Source organism: Drosophila ananassae, chromosome 3R, assembly GCF_017639315.1.
Source record: "Drosophila ananassae strain 14024-0371.13 chromosome 3R, ASM1763931v2, whole genome shotgun sequence".
Taxonomy (NCBI): domain Eukaryota; kingdom Metazoa; phylum Arthropoda; class Insecta; order Diptera; family Drosophilidae; genus Drosophila; species Drosophila ananassae.
In genome coordinates this window covers 16,630,797-16,652,358 of record NC_057930.1, presented here as the reverse complement: position 1 = coordinate 16,652,358, position 21,562 = coordinate 16,630,797, and the positions used below count along the sequence as shown (strand labels likewise).

General features: G+C 42.2%; 6 protein-coding genes across 6 annotated transcripts; 1 reads left to right on the top strand and 5 right to left on the bottom strand.

The window, feature by feature from the left end:
• Positions 1–517: 517 nt before the first annotated feature.
• LOC6497079 (transmembrane reductase CYB561D2) lies at positions 518–1,862 on the bottom strand. The gene is made up of 3 exons (XM_001962762.4): positions 1,247–1,862; positions 994–1,186; positions 518–910 (listed from the first exon to the last, which is right to left on the bottom strand). The coding sequence occupies exons 1-3, from the start codon at positions 1,550–1,552 to the stop codon at positions 600–602; spliced, it is 810 nt and encodes a 269-aa protein (XP_001962798.1). The 5' UTR covers positions 1,553–1,862; the 3' UTR covers positions 518–599.
• A 1,274-nt stretch (positions 1,863–3,136) lies between these two features.
• LOC6497078 lies at positions 3,137–4,170 on the bottom strand. Its single transcript, XM_001962763.4, has one exon. It carries the CDS (start codon positions 3,906–3,908, stop codon positions 3,240–3,242), a length of 669 nt encoding a protein of 222 aa, XP_001962799.1. The 5' UTR covers positions 3,909–4,170; the 3' UTR covers positions 3,137–3,239.
• A 1,427-nt stretch (positions 4,171–5,597) lies between these two features.
• Positions 5,598–12,168, bottom strand: LOC6497077 (CD109 antigen). The gene is made up of 7 exons (XM_001962764.4): positions 11,861–12,168; positions 9,707–10,435; positions 9,220–9,646; positions 8,806–9,149; positions 8,190–8,743; positions 5,981–8,118; positions 5,598–5,918 (listed from the first exon to the last, which is right to left on the bottom strand). The coding sequence occupies exons 1-7, from the start codon at positions 11,941–11,943 to the stop codon at positions 5,679–5,681; spliced, it is 4,515 nt and encodes a 1,504-aa protein (XP_001962800.1). The 5' UTR covers positions 11,944–12,168; the 3' UTR covers positions 5,598–5,678.
• Positions 12,169–14,017: 1,849 nt separating this feature from the next.
• On the top strand, positions 14,018–17,564 carry LOC6498430. The gene is made up of 3 exons (XM_001962765.4): positions 14,018–14,717; positions 16,488–16,710; positions 16,777–17,564. Exons 1-3 carry the CDS (start codon positions 14,337–14,339, stop codon positions 17,106–17,108), a joined length of 936 nt encoding a protein of 311 aa, XP_001962801.2. The 5' UTR covers positions 14,018–14,336; the 3' UTR covers positions 17,109–17,564.
• On the bottom strand, positions 17,383–19,947 carry LOC6497076 (protein ref(2)P). Its single transcript, XM_001962766.4, has 3 exons — positions 19,776–19,947; positions 17,856–19,334; positions 17,383–17,785 (listed from the first exon to the last, which is right to left on the bottom strand). Exons 1-3 carry the CDS (start codon positions 19,945–19,947, stop codon positions 17,640–17,642), a joined length of 1,797 nt encoding a protein of 598 aa, XP_001962802.1. The 3' UTR covers positions 17,383–17,639.
• On the bottom strand, positions 19,921–21,419 carry LOC6497075. Its single transcript, XM_001962767.4, has 3 exons — positions 21,042–21,419; positions 20,807–20,984; positions 19,921–20,737 (listed from the first exon to the last, which is right to left on the bottom strand). Exons 1-3 carry the CDS (start codon positions 21,340–21,342, stop codon positions 20,683–20,685), a joined length of 534 nt encoding a protein of 177 aa, XP_001962803.1. The 5' UTR covers positions 21,343–21,419; the 3' UTR covers positions 19,921–20,682.
• Between the last annotated feature and the right edge of the window lie 143 nt (positions 21,420–21,562).

Here is a 21,562-nt window from a genome sequence, read left to right as displayed (position 1 = left end):
AATAACTTGTTCTAGATGTGAATTGTATCTCAAAGACCTTTTTGACATCAAGATTGGTTCAGTAGTTCTGAAGAAATTTTTCTAAGCGATTTTGAAAACCTCGTTTTGAGATGGAGTTAGATTGAAGATTGTATCTGAATCTCGGAAAGTATTATCCGATCCACTTAAAATTCTCTTAATTCCATTAATTATTATCATAATAAGAGCTAAAGTTTCACAACGATAGTACTTGTCTTTTACAACTTCGAAAACGTATCGCTTGCCCAATTTTTCAGTTCTCGTTATCAACCAAATCAATCAAATGGGGATTTTTGGTGTGTCATTTAGTCAACGGACTAGTACAGACTTTTCTTTCTTTGGTTTCATAATAAATCAAAGGTTTTCCCCAGTCGCCCACGAGTCATAGGCAAATCGCTTTATAACTTACGTGAGGTCCATAAATTGGGAGCCGAGATAAGATTAGCAGTCTAACAAATCCTGAAAATTGTTAGATAGGTCAAAAAATGACACTTAAATTCCTAATAAAATTAAATATATTTTTGCTATCTATACATATATGTACATTATTTAAATTCGAAATAATTACTGTATCCAGCCGCCTAAAACTGCTGGGATATATTTTTAATTTTTTGATAGAGCGCTTTCATCGGCCCGTAGCTGGAGAGGACCAGGGATGTGAGGGTGAGGCACTTCATTAGGATCTGAAAGTCCGTCTCACTGCGACTCTTGAAGTAGCCCGTCTGGTAACCGTAGTACTGGGTGACCAGAGCAATCACAAAGCAGGCAAATCCCAGAAAGTTATGGAACGTTTTGTTCAGTAGTGGTGTTATCAGCTTTTTCACCCGCGTAGAGAATAGAGCGGATAATCCGGATGTCATGGCGAGAATGCAGAGTACGAACGCAGTCATCCCTAGGGGAAGAACATTTTTTGTTTGTTATTCAAATACGTTATGGGATTCACTTTTTTTTTAATTGTTTAATTGCTCAACCTACCTAGTTTCCCGTGAGTGGATTGCAACAGAAATCCCTTTTGGATCATCTTGATGAGGGCACCTGCTGCTCCACAGCCTCCGCCCAGGGTCAGGACCACCCAATGGATTGTGGTTTTCGTTTTCCGTTTGTATCCATTGGTCAGAACGTTGCCCTCATAGTGGATCATTACGCCCTCGGCCATAAAGAAGGAAAACTGAAAATATCCCTTTAGAATCCATCCATGGAACTAATGACATCCTCTTGAAAGACTTACTCCAATGGTAACTAGCCATGCGTGGAGACCAGTTCCTTCTAATCCGGTCCGTAGAGTCAGATATGAAATGTAGATGGTAATGAATCCGATACACATCTGGTTGAGAACATTGAGGAAGTACTCCACACGCTGGAGGCGATCCTGGGACGCGGTGTGGTGGCTCATTTTCGTATACCGACGCGGGGATTCGATGAAAACAAATGAAGGTCGGCGCTGGGATTCCGGGCGGATTGTGCTTCCGTAGTCGACGATTCTCTGCGTGCTACTGACAACCGGCTGCTGGCTTTCGGACAATGTAGTTTCCATTTCAATTTCTGTTCGCCCCCGGGGCCTTATCAGTGCTTTCGAATAATGTTATTTTCGTGTTAACATTTATACAATTCTAGACTGATAAATACTGCCCGCCAATATTCACTCACAAATTTACGCAAACTATTTGTTGTTTCTTATTCAGCTGGGGAAACCAGTGAACGAACGACGGCAATTAAATGGGGTAATAAGCAGATACGCCCATTGAACCTCGCCGGTTGTTCGCGTTTTAAATCAACGGCTTCGGCTGCGAAGTGCGACTGACTGGCTTTCCTGCACAGTCATCTTCGCACACGCCGCTCTTGACCACAAAATGATTTAGTGTTTTATTTCTATGCCCTATTCATATCGGTTACGTCCTGGAGAAGCTATTCAAGTGCAGGCCACAAAGCCGCGGAAAACGCAAAACCGCAATAGAACCTTGTACGATTTGAATTTTACGATAGCGGGTCTTTGGCAATGATCAGTTTGCACTTTTCAACACTGACGAGAACATCTTCCCACTGCAACAGCTTTTCAGTGATGGCATTTAAGCTATTGGCTTTTTTTACTTTTTACACGTGTAAATTAAAATATATCTATTGTCTAATATATATGTATATTAGGGTGGGTCGATTGAAAAATCGCTTAGGCACATATGATTTTTGGATTCTAGGGATCAAAATAAGAAACTTTGATCAAGAGACCATACCTCTAAAATGAATTCTGATGTCCCTCGTTTTAATGTGAAGGGGGGACATCCCCCACTAACTTTGGAGGGTCGACCCACCCATACCCCCCTGTGGTACCCCCCTGGGGCCACCAAGGGACGAAAAGGAGGAGAGGCGGTGGGCGGAGCAACAGGTTTTGAGTTACATTTTCATAGCATACTTTTAGGTGCAGTGATTTTGTGATATTTTTGTAAGGGAGAATCCCTCCTGTGGGATCCTAGGGGGGTACCACAAGCATGGGTGGGTCGACCCTCCAAAGTTAGTGGCGGTCGTTCATACATTTTGACTCGATTGGGGCACTCTAAATGGGTCAAACAGGATTTTTCCTTCACGTTAAAACGAGGGACATCAGAATTCATTTTAGAGGTATGGTCTCTTGATCAAAGTTTCTTATTTTGATCCCAAGAATCCAAAAATCATATGGGCCTAAGCGATTTTTTTCACCCCCTACAAATCGAACCGCCCTAATGTATATCTAATAAAATGTATATTTACGAATACGTAATACGTATGTATGTATATCTAAAAAATTAAAAAAAAATTTAATTGTTAATTTAAGAGAAAAAAACCCAAAGTTTCCCTTTTTAAAAGCTTTGGCAGAAAAGAAAAGTTACATGTACGTAGAAATTGTCTATTATATACATAATATACATTACTTGCCTGTATGAACCCCATTTTTCCAATACAGCTACAAGAATTAAAACAGAAAATGTAATTACATCAATTAGTCATTTTTATTGCTTTTGATCATAAAAAAACTTATATATTTTTATGCTCATTACGCATGGACGTTTAATTTCACCCGCATTAGTAATATTTTTAAAAATTATTTCCCTTTTAAATGTAAAAAACATGTTTTTTTTTATTTTTATCGTTTTTCACTTTTATTTTTATTTTTTTAAATAATCTTAATTAACTTTGTACAATTGCATTAACTAATAAATATTCCTAATTTCTAGTCTATATGCAGCCAATTAGCTAGCCAAGCTCCCAATTTTTTGGTAAAGGGATTTGATGGCTCCTATGCTTGTCAGAACCATGGCCACCATGGTGACGACCTGCATCAGGATCACAAAGTCCTGCCCTTGGCCGCTGAAAATTCCAGTTTGTGTGTATCCGTAGAACTGAGCCATCATTGCGATCACAAATGCGGCGAAGCTCAGGACGACATGGAAGGTTTTGTTGATCAGCGGGGAAACCACCCGTCCTATGGACCTCGCCAGCACCGCTGCCAGACCGCTCAGCAGGGAAATGAGGCACAGGATGAAGGCGGCGAAGCCCAGACGGGCATGAAGTGTAACACTGACCGACCAATCGTCCCGGATCAATTGAATAAGACATCCGGCTACGCCCATCCCGCCGCCTAGCACCTGGAGCACCACATGGAAGGTTGTCTTATATTTGCGGGAATAGCGCACGGTTAGCCAGCTGCCGTCGTAGAAACACATCATGCCCTCGGCCATCAGGAACACAAATCCGAAGGTAACCAGCCAAGCGTGGAGGCGGATGCCGGAGAGGTCCTGGCGCAGGCAGGTCCAACTAACCCAAATGGTCACAAAACCGATGCATAGCTGGTTGATCACATACAGAGCCGACTCGATGTGCTGAAACACGGACGTGGATTCGGATTTTTCTGCCCTCATTTTGGGTTTATTAAATTCTATTTAATTCGGTTGAAAATTCACAAATATTTCAGATATTTTTTGTTATTAAAGCACTTTAAAGCACATTTATTTGGAATGGTAGTTATATATCACGCTCCAGTAAGTATCTATTGAATTAAATTATATTAAAGTTCTATAAGGATCTTAAGAATATCCTGAAAACTATTAAGAGCTATGCCAGACTTTGAAACATTTCGCACCAAGTGTTACAGCAACATTCTCCAGCAAGGTTTTTATTGCCATTGGAGTGCCCTAAGACTTCACTTGGCTGCCAGAATATAATATTTGTTATCGGTTTATATCAGCCACGTTTCCGCTAATTTCATTTTTAATGCAACTCGACTCAAAGGATTATACTATATAATTGAGTGGCGGTTCACGTTCGCATTATCATACATATGTTAAACGATTCAATGAAATGTCTGTCATCTTATCGACATCCATGCATCCACTCATATGTATGTATGTATGTAAGATTTTTTGGAATGGAGGAGGGCTTACCGTAGCTTTCACGGATGCCTTATGCGCCGGGGCGCACGTTGGCCATTCCCCGAAAATGCCTAGAGCCGGGGTCTAAATTTAGAGGCATTATTAATATTAATTAGGTTCTTGGCTGTTGAGTGACCCTCCACTTTGCTCCACTTATTGATACATAATACACTTGTATTTCGTGCCAGAATAGCCTTATCAGAATGCAAAATCGCACGTACTAAGATAAAGTTAACCGGACATACGCCCCAATACAAAACATACCAATATTTATATATATTTTTAGGTATATAGTACCTGGTACTAGTAGCGTCAAGGGGTATATTGAATTCTTCGACATGAATGTATCAGGGAAATGGAGTGGTATCCGCCCCTTTAAGTATATATCTTATATATCTTTAAGTATCTACTCCTATAGGATCTACGAATCTTAAGAATGTTCGTAACTATTCTCAAAGTTGGATATAGATGATAAGATTGGAAAGAAGAAACAAGAAGTACCGGATATCTTACAGTCGGGAAACTCTAAGAACACCTTCAAGCAAGAATGTTCGTAACTATTCTCAAAGTTGGATATAGATGATAAGATTGGAAAAAAGAAACAAGAAGTACCAGATATCGTATAGTCGGGAGACTTTAAGTGCTCCTCCGCCCAAGGTATAAGATTGGAAAGAAGAAACAAGAAGTACCGGATATCATATAGTCGAGAAACTTTAAGTACTCCTCCGGCCAAGGTATCGAGGCAGACGCCAATTGGAGGGATTTGGCAAACAGTAATTAAATTTTACAATTTGTTGGTACTTGTTTGCGGCGAGATAAGTAATTCTTTAATGGAATAAAGTAGTTTAATGTTTACCAATGTCGTGAATTTGCAGATTCTTATCTGCCATCTGACATTGAACCCGATTAGTTTGAATTGGTCTTTGCTCAATAACGCCTATTAAAAGATCCAATCCTGTAGTTCCCATGCCCAGATTGATACGCACGGAGTGATTTACTGGATCGGTACTTCAACTCTCGTGACTTGCTGAAAGCGGGCGACTGCATGATAATTTTGGGGTGTCTGCCGATTAGTAATACCCGGTACTCCAAGAGTAAAGGGTATGATGTACTTGAGGGAAACTACATCTAAAACCTATCCCATTGTTATCCATCCCAAATGAAATAAAAGCCAACAAATTATATTATAATTACATAGTTTTATTGTTCGTTTACAAGACCACAATTAATTAATTAGTTTTGGTTTATCATAGACATAGTTTAGCACTTGCTCTTGCACTCGGCATCGTCGCAAATGTCGCACAGTTTCGAATCGATGGAGTAGTATTCAGTGGCCTTCTTGTTGGTATCGTAATAATCATAAAGGACAACCGAGGACGGTTTCTGATTCGCCACCGCATGCGATTTGAAGGCTTCGATGGGAATGCACTTCTTCTCATTCTTGGCCAGGTTCTCGAAGTAGATCACAACCACAGAGTCTCCGTTTTTGGTTTCCACGAGCTAAATAGAAAGTGGAATGTTATTTCTTTATCCTGTAACTGAATGGGATTAATATAACTTACCCTCACACGCTCGATGTCGCGGATTTCCTGGAAGCTCTCTTCGTCAGCAGTGTAACCCGATGGCAGCGACACCTCCAGAATGGCCATGTTTGAGGTCTTCTCCTTACCCTCCTCTACAAAGTCCACGCACACGCCCAGCTCAAGTTTGGCCGGCGTGGTCTCGGGCTTTACAACAGTCTCCACCTTGAAGCTGGGCTTGGGATCCTTCTCCACAATGTTGTACTGGTAGCTGATCTGGACGAGAGCAGCGCCCGTTCCCTTTGCCTCAAACTCCAGCGACTTGGAGCCCTGAGGGAACTCAACGGTCTGGAGCAGGAGATCGTTCTCATCGGTGGTCTTTAGCTTTTCAGTCTTTTCGCGTTTTCCCTTGTTCGTCACGGTGACCTCCCACTTGGATGCCTCGTAGCCAGATGTCTCGGCGAACTTGATCAGAGCCGTGAGACCGACAACGGTGTCTTGACTGGAGGCGAAGCCACCGAAACTGTTCCGCTGGGCAACTAGCCAGCGGATTGTATTCACGACCGTATCGTCCGTCACCTTCTCACCAGATTCCAGGAGGGAAAGAAGGGCATAGGAGGTAATCTCCACATCGTTGCTCCACACCCAACACCACCAACGACCGCAACCGTTGCTGGCACGCAACTTATCGAGGTCCTCCGTCCACCAGGTGCGGTCTTCCTCCTTCTGAGCCAAGGACTTGAGTTGTTCCACCTGCTTAGCGGCGCTGGGGGCCTTGGCCTTCTGCAAAGCGTAGACGGCAATGGCCTTGGGCAGTATCGTCTCGGACTCCGCCGTATTGGCGGCTAGGTACTCTACCGCTTTGTCGATGGCTCCCTGATAGGCTTCCGGTTTCTCCAGCTCGAGCAGTGCCAGCAGGGAGTTGGCTGTGAGAGTCAGAGCTGATCGCTGAGAGCCATAGAAGTACTCGCCTTTCTCGGTGAAGCTGCCATTTTCGGCCTGACGAGTCAGGAGGAAGCTGTAACCCTTCTCCAAAATCTGCTCATCCACATCCACGATATTCTTGATCTTGCTAAAGGACCGGAGGACATAAGCTGTGAGCCAGGTGGATCCATTGCGCTCGGGTTCATCTTGCCTCCATTTGTGGGGTCCGAAGGAGCTGAAGCTTCCGTCATCGTGGCGGTAGTGCAACATATTTTGGTATCCCTCCTGCAGGTTCCTCTTGATCCGCGTTTCCAAAGCGGGGGTTAGTTTTTTGATGCTCTTCAAGTAGTCCCTGACCAAATAGTTTGGTACCAGCTTGGACATGGTCTGCTCGCCGCATCCACTAGGCAGTCGGAGCAGATTCTCAAGGTTCTTAACCACCGGGCCGAGTAGATCGCCAACCAGTCCGAATTCCACGCGCTCCGAGTCGGGAACAATGTCCTCCGGCACCTCCAGCTCAAAGTTGGTTTTGAACTCTCCCTTGTCCTTGAGGTTGATGAAGAAGGCCCGATTCTGGTACTTGGTTATGCCCTCGGGAATCACCTTGAGCGACCTGTGTACAGCATCGCCGGCCAGCGGCGATATAGCTGAGAACTTGAGGAGAATATTTCCGATCACCTTCGGCCGAATCAGGAAGTTGGCGCCCGCTGCCTCGTTGGAACCAACACGAATGTTCTGAGAGCGCTTCTGGTCACCGATCACTTCATTGGAGGCATCCACAAAGTCGTACTCATCATCTGTATTCTCCAGGGTTAACTCAACATCCAGCTGCTTGGGCAGGTAGTTGAAGACCAGGGCAGGCACACTGATCACCTCGCCCCTTTTCACGGAGTACGGCAGTCGCACGGACACGAAGAAAGGCTGGAAGGTCTTGATGTTGACCTTGTCGTCGGTAACGCCCAGGCCCTTTTCCGGATGCAGCGAGAAGCCAGTGACCACCCAGTTGGTGATTGTGTCCGGAATGGTCTTCACCCACTTGAAGACCTCCTCTTGAGTGCTCTCAATATCGGCGAAGATCCAAGTCTCGGCAAAGTTCTTACGCACCGGAGGAGTATTGGCCACGGCACCTTCTGCAGCGAATCCGACTGCCTGAGGGGCAGCTGCTCCCAGCGTGGCAGTTGTGGTTTGCAGGACGGCATCATGGGCCACTGCGGTTTTTCTCATGGCGAAGTTGCTTCCACCGGCACCAAAAGCTTCTAAAATATTCATAAAAAGAAAGGACATTTTAGATAGTTGTTCTGAGAAAGTTATCCTTTGTAAGACTTACCGATATGAGATACAGGTGCCGTGCGATTGTAGAAGAAGTTGGCATTAGTCATTGTCACCACGCCGCTGCGTTCTCCCGGATAGTAAGAGTATCCACCCTGCCAGGGCGTCGATGTGTCGTAGCCATTCAGGCGCCAGTTAAAGGAGTCCTTGTTCAGGTCGTTGTTGCTTCCCAAAAGGAGAACGCTCTGGTCCACGGCCAACAGGCCGACAAAGGACTTGGCTGGAGTCTTGATTTCCAGCTCCACATCGGCTCCTGGCTTCACCTCTTCAGGTCCTTTGATTTCGATCGTGTTCTGCAGCTCCACCTCCACGCTGAAGTTCTCCTCGGCATAGCGGAACTCACCGGTTTCGTCCACATAGTAGAAGTAGATGCGACCATTCGGCGCGGTCAGGAAAGTTGGCTTTAAAGTGACGTTGTAGACCTTTTGGGGTTCCGCAAGCTCGACGCGTTTGGTCTCCAGGATATTTCCACGGCCGACAATGTTATAGACAAAGTATTTCAGTGGCCGACTGGAGTTCAACGTCACTTGGTATTCCTGTCCGATCTTCAGGCTGTGAACAAAGGAGGGAGATGTTTAAAAACGTCTATGGGGTTTACCATACTGTGCCCTTACCTCCAGGTGTCTTTGGGCCTTTGAACCTGGGCTTTGAACCACTCCTTCTCCTTCTCCTCTTCATCCTCGGGCTTGTCCAGCTTCTTGGGCTCCCTGTAGGGGTATGTGGTGTAGAGCTCTCGCTTCTCATCCACAAACTCCAGTTCAATGCTGTAGTAGCGGGTGAAGTTCTCCATGTCCGGCAGGTCTGGAAGATTGACCTTAAAATTGGCCAGACTCGATTCATTCAGATGGCTCTCAAATACGAGGGTCTTCTTCTCGATCTCTGGCAGCTTCGGCTGATTTTCCTCCATACCGTAGTGATACCATCCGTAGGTGCGCCTGATTCCCTCCGTAAACTTGGCCTGCAATTAAGAGAAGAGATTAGCGACTAGAGATTCCCGGCTAATGAGGTTATCACCAACTAAGACATACCTTCACCACCGACTTGGTGTCGGTCAGAAGAGTCCCATCGACCAAGGTTATCTTAAAGGTTATCTCGTATTCCTTGTCCGGTTTAAACGAAAAGCAGCTGGAGTAGTCTACGCAGGACATTTCGTAGCGGTAAGGATACAGTTGAACACCGGCGGTTTCGTTGAGTTTCACGCCAGTGAAATCTTCCTCGACGGTGGCCGTAATTGTGGCGTAGGAAGAGGATGTTTTGTGTGGCAAGTAGCTGGCGAACTCCTTGAGGTCCAGACTCAGCTTGGCTTTGCCACTGACCATGTCGGTGGTTCCGATTACCGAGTGTCCAGGGAAGTCCTTGCGCTCGGTCTTGCCATTAATATTTTCCCAAGTGCTCGTGTCGTCCAAGTGAACATTGACCAAGACCTTGCCACTAACTGGCTTTCCATAGGTGTAACTATAAAAGGGATAAATATTATTGTGTGATCATGAGTACATGGAGTTTTTGACTACTTACTTGGCCTTCAGGACCAGATTAAGCTCGCCATCACGGACAGAGACCTGTTGGTTGGCTTCCATGCTGACAAAGTACTTCGGCAGGACATACTTCTCCACCTCGAAGTTAACCCGTTCGTCGGAGCGACGCCAGAAATGACCAAAACCTCCAATGGGTCTTCCGAAGAGTCCACTACCACTGTTCGACGCCTGTTCGCTATTTTGGACTTGGAGGGACCATGAACCCAAGGTGGCGAACTCGGAGAGCTCAAATTTGCCAGTGTACACTCCGCCAGTGGTCTTGATGTGCTTCTCCTGCTTAATCCTATTACGCTTGGAGTCCTCGAACCAGACCACCACTTCGTCCGAAGCCGTTTCGGGCAGAAGGTTCTCATTCAGAAAGATCACACGATAGTTGATTGTATCGCCGGGCTTGTACTTGCCCTTATCCGTCTGGATTTTGATATAAGGCTTGAACTCCTCATAGTTCAGCTTTGTGGAATTCTTGAAGTCCAATCCCTTGATGCCCTCAGCCGTTAGGTTATAGTCACCCGACTTGAGGGGCGGCAAGCTGAAGGTGATCTGTTTGTACTCATCGGAGGTGGCCAACTCCACGGTCTGGGTCTCATTGTAGGACGGGCCTGTGATTCCAATTTTTAGGGTGACCGGCTCCTTGGTCTGGTGAACGGCAACCGACACGTTGTAGTCGCGGTGGGAGTGGATGGTTCCGGGACCCACAATGGTGTATTTACTGCAATTAAATTGTTTGTTATTAGTTTATTATCAAATATTCATATATGTATGTGTGTCATCCAACGAAGCTTTATTAAATTTTAATGATTTTCTGCTAATCAGCAGTGTTATTGTTTTAAAATCACGCCGACTATAAACTATGAGATGTTCTTTGGCGCCTTTAACCTTACATCATTATCAATTCTGTGAAGAGCTCATAAAATTCTTTTGAAATTTTTGACTTTTGGTTTTTCTTTTTGTTTTCATTATATTTTTTTATGTTTTTGAATTTTTAATAGACTCGGGAGATAACGGTATTAAGATCGAGAACAAAAAAAAATTTGAAAAACAGCCTGGGACAGTGATTGCATAATCCAATTTCATTATAAAAAGTAATATTTTTTTTAGCGGTTAGTGTCCTCAGGCACGTACAATATTTATTAAAAAAAAACAGTCATCTCTATATTTTTTATGACCAGTTTTGTCTCGCTTCATCAGAATAAGCTCCAATAAGCTCTTATTTAGACTGGAATTATTCCCGCTTTTAATTTTCGAATAGTATCCAATAATCGAGTTTTACAGTCTTTTGTAATTAGTGATAATTGCATATAGATATGTACGATCTGTACGATCGTGTCATAGATTAATGAGCTATTCATAAAAAACAGTACAACAGTCTCAATTAAGCTCGACGATTGGAGGAGACGTGTGTATTTTTTAAACAGAAAAAATGATTATCTGTAGAAATGGGTAACTTCGAAATTCAATTAGCATCACAGGTAAAAATAAACAAAAATGAAAGATTGCTGAGAAAATCTATATAGATATTGGCTTAAACGATGTACTCTCTATATGAGATGTATATGGGTAATTTGTATTTAAAATTTATGTTACCTGGCACGTATTTCTATATATATTTTTAATTTAGTTTGACTGTTCAAGGACAAAGATAAGGGATTCATATACAAATAAAAACAGTATATAAAAACAAAAACATGTAGTTAAAATTACCTTGAATAATTAATTCGAAAACCCGGTCTATATGAATGTATAAATTAAAAAAGTAATACGTTACATCTGTACGACTAAATTCAGAAAAATAGTAGTGACTTTTTAAGTTGTTTTTTCTTTTAAATATGAATTATAAAGATTTATAATAAAGTAAGGGAATTACTTTTTAAATTATATTGTTTTAAGTTCTATGTAGATACATTTATGTGAATTAGAACCACTTGAAAATCAATTATAACGTGGCTAAATTTATTTAAACATGTGTATGTAAGATTGTATATTGAAAAAAATCTGCTAATTTGCCTTTATTTTATTGTTCTTTTATTTTACCCTGCTATTTTTCATATATTAATCCTACTATTTTAGCCACGGCTGTGTGATTCGTTGGATCATTTAACACATTATACGTTTATTATATAGGAACTCCACTTACCCCTCAGCCTTTACCGGTTCCATGGTCTGCAGAAGAGCCAGAGTCGCACAAACCGCGATCGCAAAAGCGTCTGCGCGACGCATTTTGTGTGCGTGTGATGATCGATATCGATGAAAATAAAATAAAAACCAAATTAGTACACCTGGGAGCGATTCAAAAAAAATGTTGCAGAAAACTATTGCAAGCTGCCACAACCGATGGGGCTCCAAGCCGAGCTCAGACTGGTTCAGTGCGACGGGCTCACGGAATTGTTATAGCCCCCGACCGACAGCGACGAAACTCACAAACCCAGACCCAAACCGGCGGGGACTGAGCTGAGAGTCGTAAAAAAAAAAAAAAAAAAAAAAATAAATAAATACTGATACTGATAAAATTTATAAGCAAATAACGTAAAGAGAGCTTTGTATATAATCGCGTACAAATATACAAATCTGTGACGAAAGGGGCAAGAAAACCAAAACAAAAAGCACAAAAAATGCCGGCACTTGGAATAAAAGATACCGCTGGGCAAGCTCTCTCGTTTAAATCATTTAAATCTCTTACGATACAAAATATTTAAATATGCTTTATATTTTTAAAATTTTAATCTTTTTTTTGCCTAAATTTGGAAAATCCAAAAAGTTTTGGATTTTTTTCCATTTAATTTCAAAAAAACATTACTAAAAAGATAAAATCGATTTCAATAATTGTGAAACAAATATTTGCGTCATGTCTATAATTGTTTTTAAAAGCATTGAGTAATTTTTAATGGGCAGGGTCATGATATCTTGTTGAGAAATTGCCATTTATATAGAACTCGGGGAAAATGGGTTTACCCTAAATTAATTTTTTAATTGTTAAAGCTCACATCTAAAGAATTTGATGTTTGTCACAGACCTCTAGTCATGCAAAACTCTACTTAGTGATTTATTTTGTGGGTTTTTTTGTTTAATAATTTACACTTAATTGTCACCAATAATTGTCATTCTATTATCTAAAAAAGTTTTCTATTTCTATAGAAACTGAGTCTGCTAAATGTCACATAAGGTCTACGTACATGAGATGTGGGATATTATTGGGGAAAATCCACAAAATTCGTTCGTAGAATCACTTTGGGGATTTATTTGGGGCTTGTTTTTGTCTAATAGGCTCAAAAAACCCCAAAGAAAATTAATAAATATTTTTATTTTGGGTTGCGTTTGATGTTTTGTTGAACTTGTTGATTAGCTAAAGCTAACTGGCGACTTCTCAATTGGGAATACTGCCGCGAAGTGACTAGCCCATTTATATATCTCATTTCTCCGACTTTGTGTTGGTTCTCTCAGCTGTTTCTGCTTGTATTATTTGTTTTTCTCTCTCACAGTTTGCCGAAAAGTGACGTCACTCTGCTTGTATTTCGATTGAATGTGCAACGGGGCGTATACATAACGTTGAAATGACTAAGAAATGTTTGTATATAGGAGATTCGCTAAACCTGATTGTGGTTCGGTAGATCCCCTTCTGCTCTCTCTTTTATATGTGTTTATTTTTCTGTTATCTATAGCTACTACCGATTGATTAATACCCTGTACGAATCTGATGTACGTATATATATACTGATATCATTGATAAACTATATTGTAGGAAAAAGTTATCAAAAAATGTTTAATGTATACATGTTTATTATTAAGTTTGTTTCAATATTTATATATTGTATGATATCTTATCTGATGTACTTACATGTGTCATAAATACATACATATGATGTACAGAAATCACTGAAGCGTTTTCGGTGCTCGTTATCAGACTCTTCCTATTATTATCATGAAAGGAAACTATGTATTTCGGTGTTAACCGACTCTTATGTACTCTTGACGAATCTGATCAATAATATTAATTATAACACAGTAGTACTTCTTGGCGAAAGAAGTAACTACTACTATAAGGCCAAGTGGTATATTCTGTCGACGAAAAATTATAAAACCCTTTAAAAGGGTATCCAAATAGTCTAGAGCATCAAAGGCTATTTTTTAGGGTGGACCAAATATTTAGGAAGTTTTTTTCTTTAAGCTTTTTTCTTTATAAAGCTTTTATAGAAAAGGCCCGTAGAACAGGAAACAAGAAGGGGGTCTAAAATTAAAAAAGTTTAATAAGTTTAGTAGGTATTTTAGTAATAACGATTATTTTAGAATTCTATATTTAAAAGTCCGCAATATATAAAATTGTGTTTTTAATGGACGCATGGTACTAATGATTAATTCCGGATATTTGGCTTGGTCAATTACACAAACTGGTTTTAGAATGCTCCAAAAATAACAGTAATCGCAACAATCACAGTCAGAGCCACCTGTGGTGTCCATTGCCGCTGCCGCCTTTTTCGCGCCAAGGTAAAACACGTGAACGGGCCGTTCCGACTGCTGAGTCACATTTGAAAAGCAAAAATTGAGCACCGTGCTCCACTTGATTTGAAAGTGGGGTTTTATTTTCTTTGCGGAATTCTCCGGAGAGGAGCTATCGTATGCTTTTTCCCCAGCTGTTTCATGCCGTCAAGCGCCAAACACATTCTAACACTCGCACCGCGCGGACGCGATCTGTAGTTCTCCGTGGCAGTGAAGTTATCGCCCCAACGTGCGCATCTCACGTAGTAGATAAGAGCAAATTCCCCATTATCGAGATAATGACGAGTGCCGAACAATTACAAGGCTGTCTGGACGACGTCTGTGGTCTTCCTGATCAGCGGATTAGCTCCACCAGCTCCTCCTACGAGGGATTCTACTTTGGCTTCTGTACGCTCGTCTCGCATATTCTGCTGGCGGGGATCACGGGCGCCATTGTCTACAAATGCCTGGTTCTCAAGCTGGTACACACTGCCGGACATGCCTTCTATTGCACAATCGCCGTAAGTTCGCAGGAAAAAGGTCCTTCAAAGGTCAAATGTTCGATTTTCTTCATAAAACTTTTAAGATCTTTTCCAACTCAGAACTGGAATCCGAAAGATACACAGCCGTGCATACATGTATATGTAGATAAACACAAGAATATTTCAGCATATCATTAGGCACTATTGAGACATTGTTTTGGTGAGATCAAGGGCACCATGTTTCTCTTTATACCCTTCTGAGGGTTTAGTAATACAACGTAGTGAACTTTCCTCTTTAAAGTTTCAAGTTATCCTACCGTACAATCGTAAATTGTATATTACAATGTTTAATTTGGCCTAGCAATAGCTATCGCGGGGGCCAACTTGTGCTTCCCTCAGTATCCCCCAGATCCCCAAAGAAATTTGAACAAAAAATCTCAAAAATATTTTGTTCCTAGATTTTGATGCAGAATGGTGGAGAATTGATCTACAAATCGATTAAGGTATTCCGCTCAAGAATCAGATGGAAATTGGCCAAGATATGGCCATCGCAGAGGCCATATTGTCCTGGCATGCACCTTTCACGATTTTGGAGGGACCCCCAGGAATTTTAACAAAAAATCTCAAAAATATTTTGTTCCTAGATTTTGACGTAGAATAATGGAGAATCGATCTACAAATCGATTAAGGTATTCCGCTTAAGAATCAGATGGAAATTGGCCAAGATATGGCCATCGCAGGAGGCCATATTGTCCTGGCATGCACCTTTCACGATTTTGGAGGGACCCCCCAGGAATTTGAACAAAAAATCTCAAAAATATTTTGTTCCTAGATTTTGATGCAGAATGATGGAGAATTGATCTACAAATCGATTAAGGTACTCCGCTTAAGAATCATATAAAAATTGGCCAAGATATGGCCATAGTTTTGGGCCATTATGTCCTGCCATGCACCTTTCACTATTTCGAAAGGGGATCCCCCACAAAAATAAACAAAAAATCTGAAAAATATTTTGTTCCTAGGTTTTGATGCAGAATAATGGAGAATCAATCTACAAATCGATTAAGGTATTCCGCTCAAGAATCAGATGGAAATTGGCCAAGATATGGCCATCGCTGTGGGCCATATTGTCCTGCCAATGCACCTTTCACGATTTTGAAAGGGGACCCCCCAGAAATTTTAACAAAAAATCTCAAAAATATTTTGTTCCAAGATTTATATGCATAATGGTGGAGAATTGATCTACAAATCGATGAAGGTATTCCGCTCAAGAATCAGATGGAAATTGGCCAAGATATGGCCATCGCTGTGGGCCATATTGTCAGCCATCCACCTTTCACGATTTTGGAAGGGGACCCCCCAGAAATTTTAACAAAAAATCTGAAAAATATTTTGTTCCTAGGTTTTGATGCAGAATGGTGGAGAATTGATCTACAAATCGATTAAGGTATTCGGCTCAAGAATCAGATGGAAATTGGCCAAGATATGGCCATCGCTGTGGGCCATATTGTCCTGCCATGCACCTTTCACGATTTTGGAAGGGGACCCCCCAGAAATTTTAACAAAAAATCTTAAAAATATTTTGTTTCAAGATTTATATGCAGAATGGTGGAGAATCGATCTACAAATAGATTAAGGTATTCCGCTCAAGAATCAGATGAAAATTGGCCAAGATATGGCCATAGTTGTGGGCCATTATGTCCTGCCATGCATAAAAAAAATGTTGCAAAGTCCTTAATTTTCTATCATTAAACAGAAATGATCATTTCTACTAATCTTTTATTTCCTTTTCCTAATTCTCATCCACAGTTTGTGTTCTTCATGGGAGAGGCTCTTTTGGTCCGGAACAGCAAGTATCTGGAATCGTGGCTAGGGGCTCTAAATCTTAATCGTCTTCACGCCGCTCTCGGGCTGCTGGCCTTCCTCGTCGGCGTCGGAGGAATTGCCATCAAGACCCTGCAGAAGCTGGAACGCAAACGCGAAGACCCAAATGCAACGGTTAGGCACTTCCGGAGTAACCACGGGTTTTATGGTGAGTCTATCTGTAATACCTTTCCATAATAAGACAATAATTTAATCCTACGGATTTCGCCAACAGGCATAATCGGCTGCGGACTTCTGCTGGGCAGCGTAGTCACTGGGCTGCCGTTGTATTTCATCAATGCGGGCTCCACCTTGAAGCTGATCCATCGGTTCTTCGGTTTGGCCGGATTTCTCGCCCTGATGGTTTCGCAAATGTTTGGATATAACACCGGATTTGGGCGAAGGCAATGGAAGCCTCAGCACCAGAAACTTTTCAAGTTCTTCACGTTTATTGCCACTGTGTTGACGGTCAACTACGAGCTCCGTCGATTTGCCAGAGATTTAATTGGTTTGGCAACCAGCCATGTGATTGGACCAGAGACGGTCTCCACAAGGGATGATCTGTAAAAGGAAACTCTTTGATTGAGTAGAGTTACTCTGGGAAAATATCAGATCGATAGACAATATTGGATGTTAATATTCCACAAATAAGTATTGTAGGTTTATCAATTACCAAATAAAAACTTGTCACTTCCGAATAGGTGAAGGCACTCAACACGAAAACAAAACACAGTCTTATCTAGTCCACAAAGGCTTTTCAATGAAATCCATGTCAATTTTACCATTATCTTGGGTAGAAAGTAAGCTTTCTTTTCCGAACGTACTTAAAACATGAAGCATTTTGACATTCTTTTAGTTTTATTGCATTTATTTATATATTGAATACATTGATAACATATTTTCGATTATTTGAAACATAAAACACATTTAAACATTTCACTTTTTGTTTTTTGGTAGCGCGTTTTATCAATCACCAAGCGAAAAAGCACCTACTAGTACACTGTAAACTGATTAAAAAAATACCACAATTTCATTGGGCTCACAAATATTGAAGATACACGATAGATATATATGCTTATATGAACTAAGAACGCCGATTTAGTTGCGATTTTGCGAGTGGTGCATGACATCCAAAGCAGCCGGTATGTTTCCATTCACCGACTCGAGCAGTTGGGTGAGCCAGGCCCCCTCGTTGCTGAAGCCCATGGCCATCATAGCGTGAATGGCCGAATTAATGCCCTCATCTGCGAATATAATTGAATAAATATTAGCAATGCGTTTCAAGGGTGTCGGATAGGTGTGTCAGGGACTTACTGGTGTGGTAGACGGGAACACTGCGCTTCTCCTCTGGGGCTGCTGGTGATGTACCGACGCTGTTGGTCGAAACAGATGTGGTTGAAGTCGATGTGCTTACAGTGTCCACTTGGGAGGTCTGGGTATTGGCTGTGGCATGTTCAATACGGGCCTCTTCATTAATGTGTTGGCGGAGCATTTCGCCCAGTTGTCCAAAGTCACGCACCTGCTGCTGAGGAGCAGCCGGGGGACCGGTAGAATCAATGCTAATCAAGGCATCAGTGCTGGCCATTTTGGAACTTGAAGCCGAGACATTACCGTCGACCATTTGCCAGTCATGATCCAAACTCTCCGAACGGCGCCTCTCCGGTTCCTGCTCGTTGGTGGCCTTTGGTGAAGCCGGTTCCTTTGGCAGCAATGGCTCTGTATCAAGAGGAGCCTCAGCAAAGGAGCTTGCAGTAGAGGTTGGACCAGATGGATTCACTGAAGAAGCAGCGGACTGTGCATTTGGGGTAGGCTTGGGGACCTCGGATCCAGAGGTCGTCGATGGAGCAAAGCTGCCCGAAGCAGCAGACTCAGCGGGATCGATCATCTTGGCAAACATCTCACTGAAATTGTTCAAGATTTCGATACCAGCACGCATATACTCGGGTGGTACCATTTGCGAGAGATTCTCAAGATTTATGACTGGAGTTGTGGGAGCACTGCCTTGAGTTGGTGTGTCCTGAGCCGGGGTAGTCTCTGGTTCCTTGTTCATGGTAGGCCCCTCAGTTGAAGCCGTGGAGTTCTTCTTCTCCTCAGATGGTTTGGGTTCCTTTTGAGCGTTAGCATTGTCCTCTGGCTTCGAAGGAACCGACTCAGTAGGTGGAGCCGTTGCAGCAGTTGTCTGGGGCTTCGGTTGAGCAGTTGCTGTAGCAGCAGTAGAAGCCACTATTGGCTCGTTTAGAGGCAAATTGGACATCACCTCCATAATATGGGAAAAAACATTCTTACGAGCATGGCGGCGCTCACGACGACTCTCCCGGGGTGCATCACCCGATGGAGTTGATCCCTGGGCAGCCTCTGCAAAGGGGCAGTGGCCTCTAGAACGACGGTTGCAACGGCGGCCATGTGGATTCGATCCTGTAATATAGGCTTCTATCAAGCTGGGCCCATCATTGGTGGGCATGCGAATCATCAAATGCTCCGGATGCTTGTGGACCGCTTCACATTTCTGGCAGAGATCGAAATTGCTGCACTGGACGCACTTGTACCGGAATCCAACAATCGGCGACAGTCCGCAGCCGTCACACTCAACAAGATCGTGGATGGTGAAATTGCTTGGATCATCGGCCGAGGGAACTGAAGCGCCGGCGGCGGAAGCTTCCTTCTTGATGGCATCGGTTTCCACCACCGTGGGAGTGAGGGGAGCTACCTGGACGTGCATACTCTGCTCGCACTTGGCCAGAAAAATGTCATAGTCATTCTGGTTGACAATCTCAATTTCATCATTATCGGTATCTGAAAAGGGAAGCCCAAAAGAAAATAGACAAAAATTTGTGAGTCATGAAGTTTTGGTTATCAAATGGTTTTATTTTAATCTCAAAGGTGAATCACAAAGGGGGTCGGGTGGCAAAATTAGCAACTGGTTTAGTTTATAATTGTATAGGTGCATGGCGTTATAAATCGAATTTTAATGCCCTAGCTTAGAGCCATTTCGAAGTAAACGAGTACGTGGATTGGCAATGCAAAAAATAGGTTTTTTATTTTTTTTTTTATTTTTAAGAAAACTAGTTTAGGACATGGCCATAATTCTTTTTAAAAAACAAGAAAATCAGCAATATTGCAGCCATTGTGCCAGCACAGCTGTGGTTACAAAACCTTTCATGTATGTATGCATTGCAGGCAGTGCATTTTTCGCCAAAATATTTGATTTTTTTCTTTAATTGGATTAACACTCACCGATCCAGAAGGTCCTGATCTCACACTGGGGCAGGTGGCGCTCAGTAAACAAATATAACTCGATTTCGCGACGCAAAACGGAGTAGGTTTGCGACGGCATCCTTAAATACGCATTTATTTTCTTTTGGGCTCCATCGCCCTGGTAGCTGATTTTCAATAGTTTTTCCGGCATTTTCGTAAAGTTTTTATTAGTTCGTTCGCTTAGCTCAGCAGTTGATTTGTTTATGGTTGCAGGGAATTTGTTTCACTTGTTCAACAGATTTTTTTTGCTCTCGCCTACTGCGTCGTAGGTTTCTTCGAAGGTGGTACTCGGTATGTGCACCAGTTCGGTTGGCCAGTCGTTTATATACCCTCTGCACCGAATGTTCCTGAAGGTTCGCGACTTCAATTGTTGCAACTCACGATCTGATCTAGGGCTGACTCTGTTTTATAGTTTTTAAGGTAAAAATTTGTTTAGTAATGCCAAAGCTGGACTTCAGAATCAAAATATTTTGCTTATCGATGTGGGGGGCGGTTGATAACGTAAAAAAATATCGATGTATCGATATACACATTCTTAGCAAGAAATCAGCACGTAAAATTCTCGTTACGATTTTCTGGAGCTTCATTTTGAGTCGTTACGATTTTCTGGAGCTTCATTTTGCTTATAAAAAAGAAGTTGGCAGCTCTTACTCTACGATATTCACATTTTACATAATCGATAACGTCTCCAACTGCCATCATTTTTAGTACTGCCCATTAGTATCTCAAAACTAAATGGGTTGCACTGGCAGAGATTCAAATTAAAATTCAAATTAAATGCATCAATTATGTAAATATATTAGCTACCGCCGAAAAACTTGAATAGTATACAAGAATATGCATTTTATTTTGTTAAATTACACGCTTTTATCTAGAATTTATGTTATTAAACTTGAGACGTTTTCAGCATTTTTAGCAACTGGAGCAGTTGAGCAGGCGTACTAAAGAAAATTTATAAATTAAAATGTTATTATAAAAATAAAGATAAAGTTTGTATTAATTGTACCTACCGACTGGAGCTTTGTGGGGATATAATCTGATGTTGCCTGCTCTCCAAATCGTTTTTGGGGGGATCTGGAGTTTTTGTTATAACCTCTACAGCACTAGGATCCGCTTCTGTAACGCTCTCCTTTTCATAGATTTGATTTGCATCCGGTTCCGGAGTGGATTGACGCAGCATCATTTCACCTGTGGAATAATTAACTTTTTAATACAATATTTCGGTGCCTTATTTTATAAAAATACTGAGATAATATTCTGCAATTGTGTAGAGCCAGTTGGAACCCATCTGCGGAGCCATGCTTATGACAACTCCATCCACGCTTAGCTGAAGGTTTTCCGCCCCCTTTTGTCGTTGATCAAAAAAGATTTCCTCCTGCTGGTAGCTATTATCGCTATAGTCGTCGTATAAAACCTCTAGCAGATCACTGACAATATTTTTCTGCTTCCCAGGATGACCCCTTCCACCAAGTGGCTGGGTAAGGACACCTTCAAGAGCCACCAGTAACAGGGCGAATATGAAGAGGCGGTTGCTGAACTTGCACATCTTCCCAGCGGATTGCCGATTTAAACGTTAGGACCAGCGTGCTCCGATGGCGGGCATCGAATGAGCTGAGGTTCTTGACTGCGACCAAGCCAGGCCCAGCATGGCTGGACCTCTCTAAAGCCAAGAAAACCCGATTGTTGGACACCCAGTTCAATGGCCACATGTTTGGCCCAAAGACTTCCGCATTGCAAGGGTACTGTGGGAATCTGCGATTGGTGCA

Bases quoted from the DNA above. Each gene is read 5' to 3' on its own strand.
- LOC6497079 (XM_001962762.4), bottom strand. From the start codon at position 1,552: ATGGAAACTACATTGTCCGAAAGCCAGCAGCCGGTTGTCAGTAGCACG. The intron at 1,187-1,246 runs GTAAGTCTTTCA...GGATATTTTCAG, and splicing joins CATGGCTAGTTACCATTGGA to TTTTCCTTCTTTATGGCCGA. The intron at 911-993 runs GTAGGTTGAGCA...TTCTTCCCCTAG, and splicing joins ATCCACTCACGGGAAACTAG to GGATGACTGCGTTCGTACTC.
- LOC6497078 (XM_001962763.4), bottom strand. From the start codon at position 3,908: ATGAGGGCAGAAAAATCCGAATCCACGTCCGTGTTTCAGCACATCGAG.
- LOC6497077 (XM_001962764.4), bottom strand. From the start codon at position 11,943: ATGCGTCGCGCAGACGCTTTTGCGATCGCGGTTTGTGCGACTCTGGCT. The intron at 10,436-11,860 runs GTAAGTGGAGTT...ATTTAATTGCAG, and splicing joins GAACCGGTAAAGGCTGAGGG to TAAATACACCATTGTGGGTC. The intron at 8,744-8,805 runs GTAAGGGCACAG...CTTTGTTCACAG, and splicing joins AGGCCCAAAGACACCTGGAG to CCTGAAGATCGGACAGGAAT.
- LOC6498430 (XM_001962765.4), top strand. From the start codon at position 14,337: ATGCTTTTTCCCCAGCTGTTTCATGCCGTCAAGCGCCAAACACATTCT. The intron at 14,718-16,487 runs GTAAGTTCGCAG...TCTCATCCACAG, and splicing joins CCTTCTATTGCACAATCGCC to TTTGTGTTCTTCATGGGAGA. The intron at 16,711-16,776 runs GTGAGTCTATCT...TTTCGCCAACAG, and splicing joins GAGTAACCACGGGTTTTATG to GCATAATCGGCTGCGGACTT.
- LOC6497076 (XM_001962766.4), bottom strand. From the start codon at position 19,947: ATGCCGGAAAAACTATTGAAAATCAGCTACCAGGGCGATGGAGCCCAA. The intron at 19,335-19,775 runs GTGAGTGTTAAT...TTCCCTTTTCAG, and splicing joins GATCAGGACCTTCTGGATCG to ATACCGATAATGATGAAATT. The intron at 17,786-17,855 runs GTAAGTCCCTGA...TTATATTCGCAG, and splicing joins TGTTCCCGTCTACCACACCA to ATGAGGGCATTAATTCGGCC.
- LOC6497075 (XM_001962767.4), bottom strand. From the start codon at position 21,342: ATGTGCAAGTTCAGCAACCGCCTCTTCATATTCGCCCTGTTACTGGTG. The intron at 20,985-21,041 runs GTATTTTTATAA...ATTATTCCACAG, and splicing joins AATTGCAGAATATTATCTCA to GTGAAATGATGCTGCGTCAA. The intron at 20,738-20,806 runs GTAGGTACAATT...AATTTTCTTTAG, and splicing joins TCCCCACAAAGCTCCAGTCG to TACGCCTGCTCAACTGCTCC.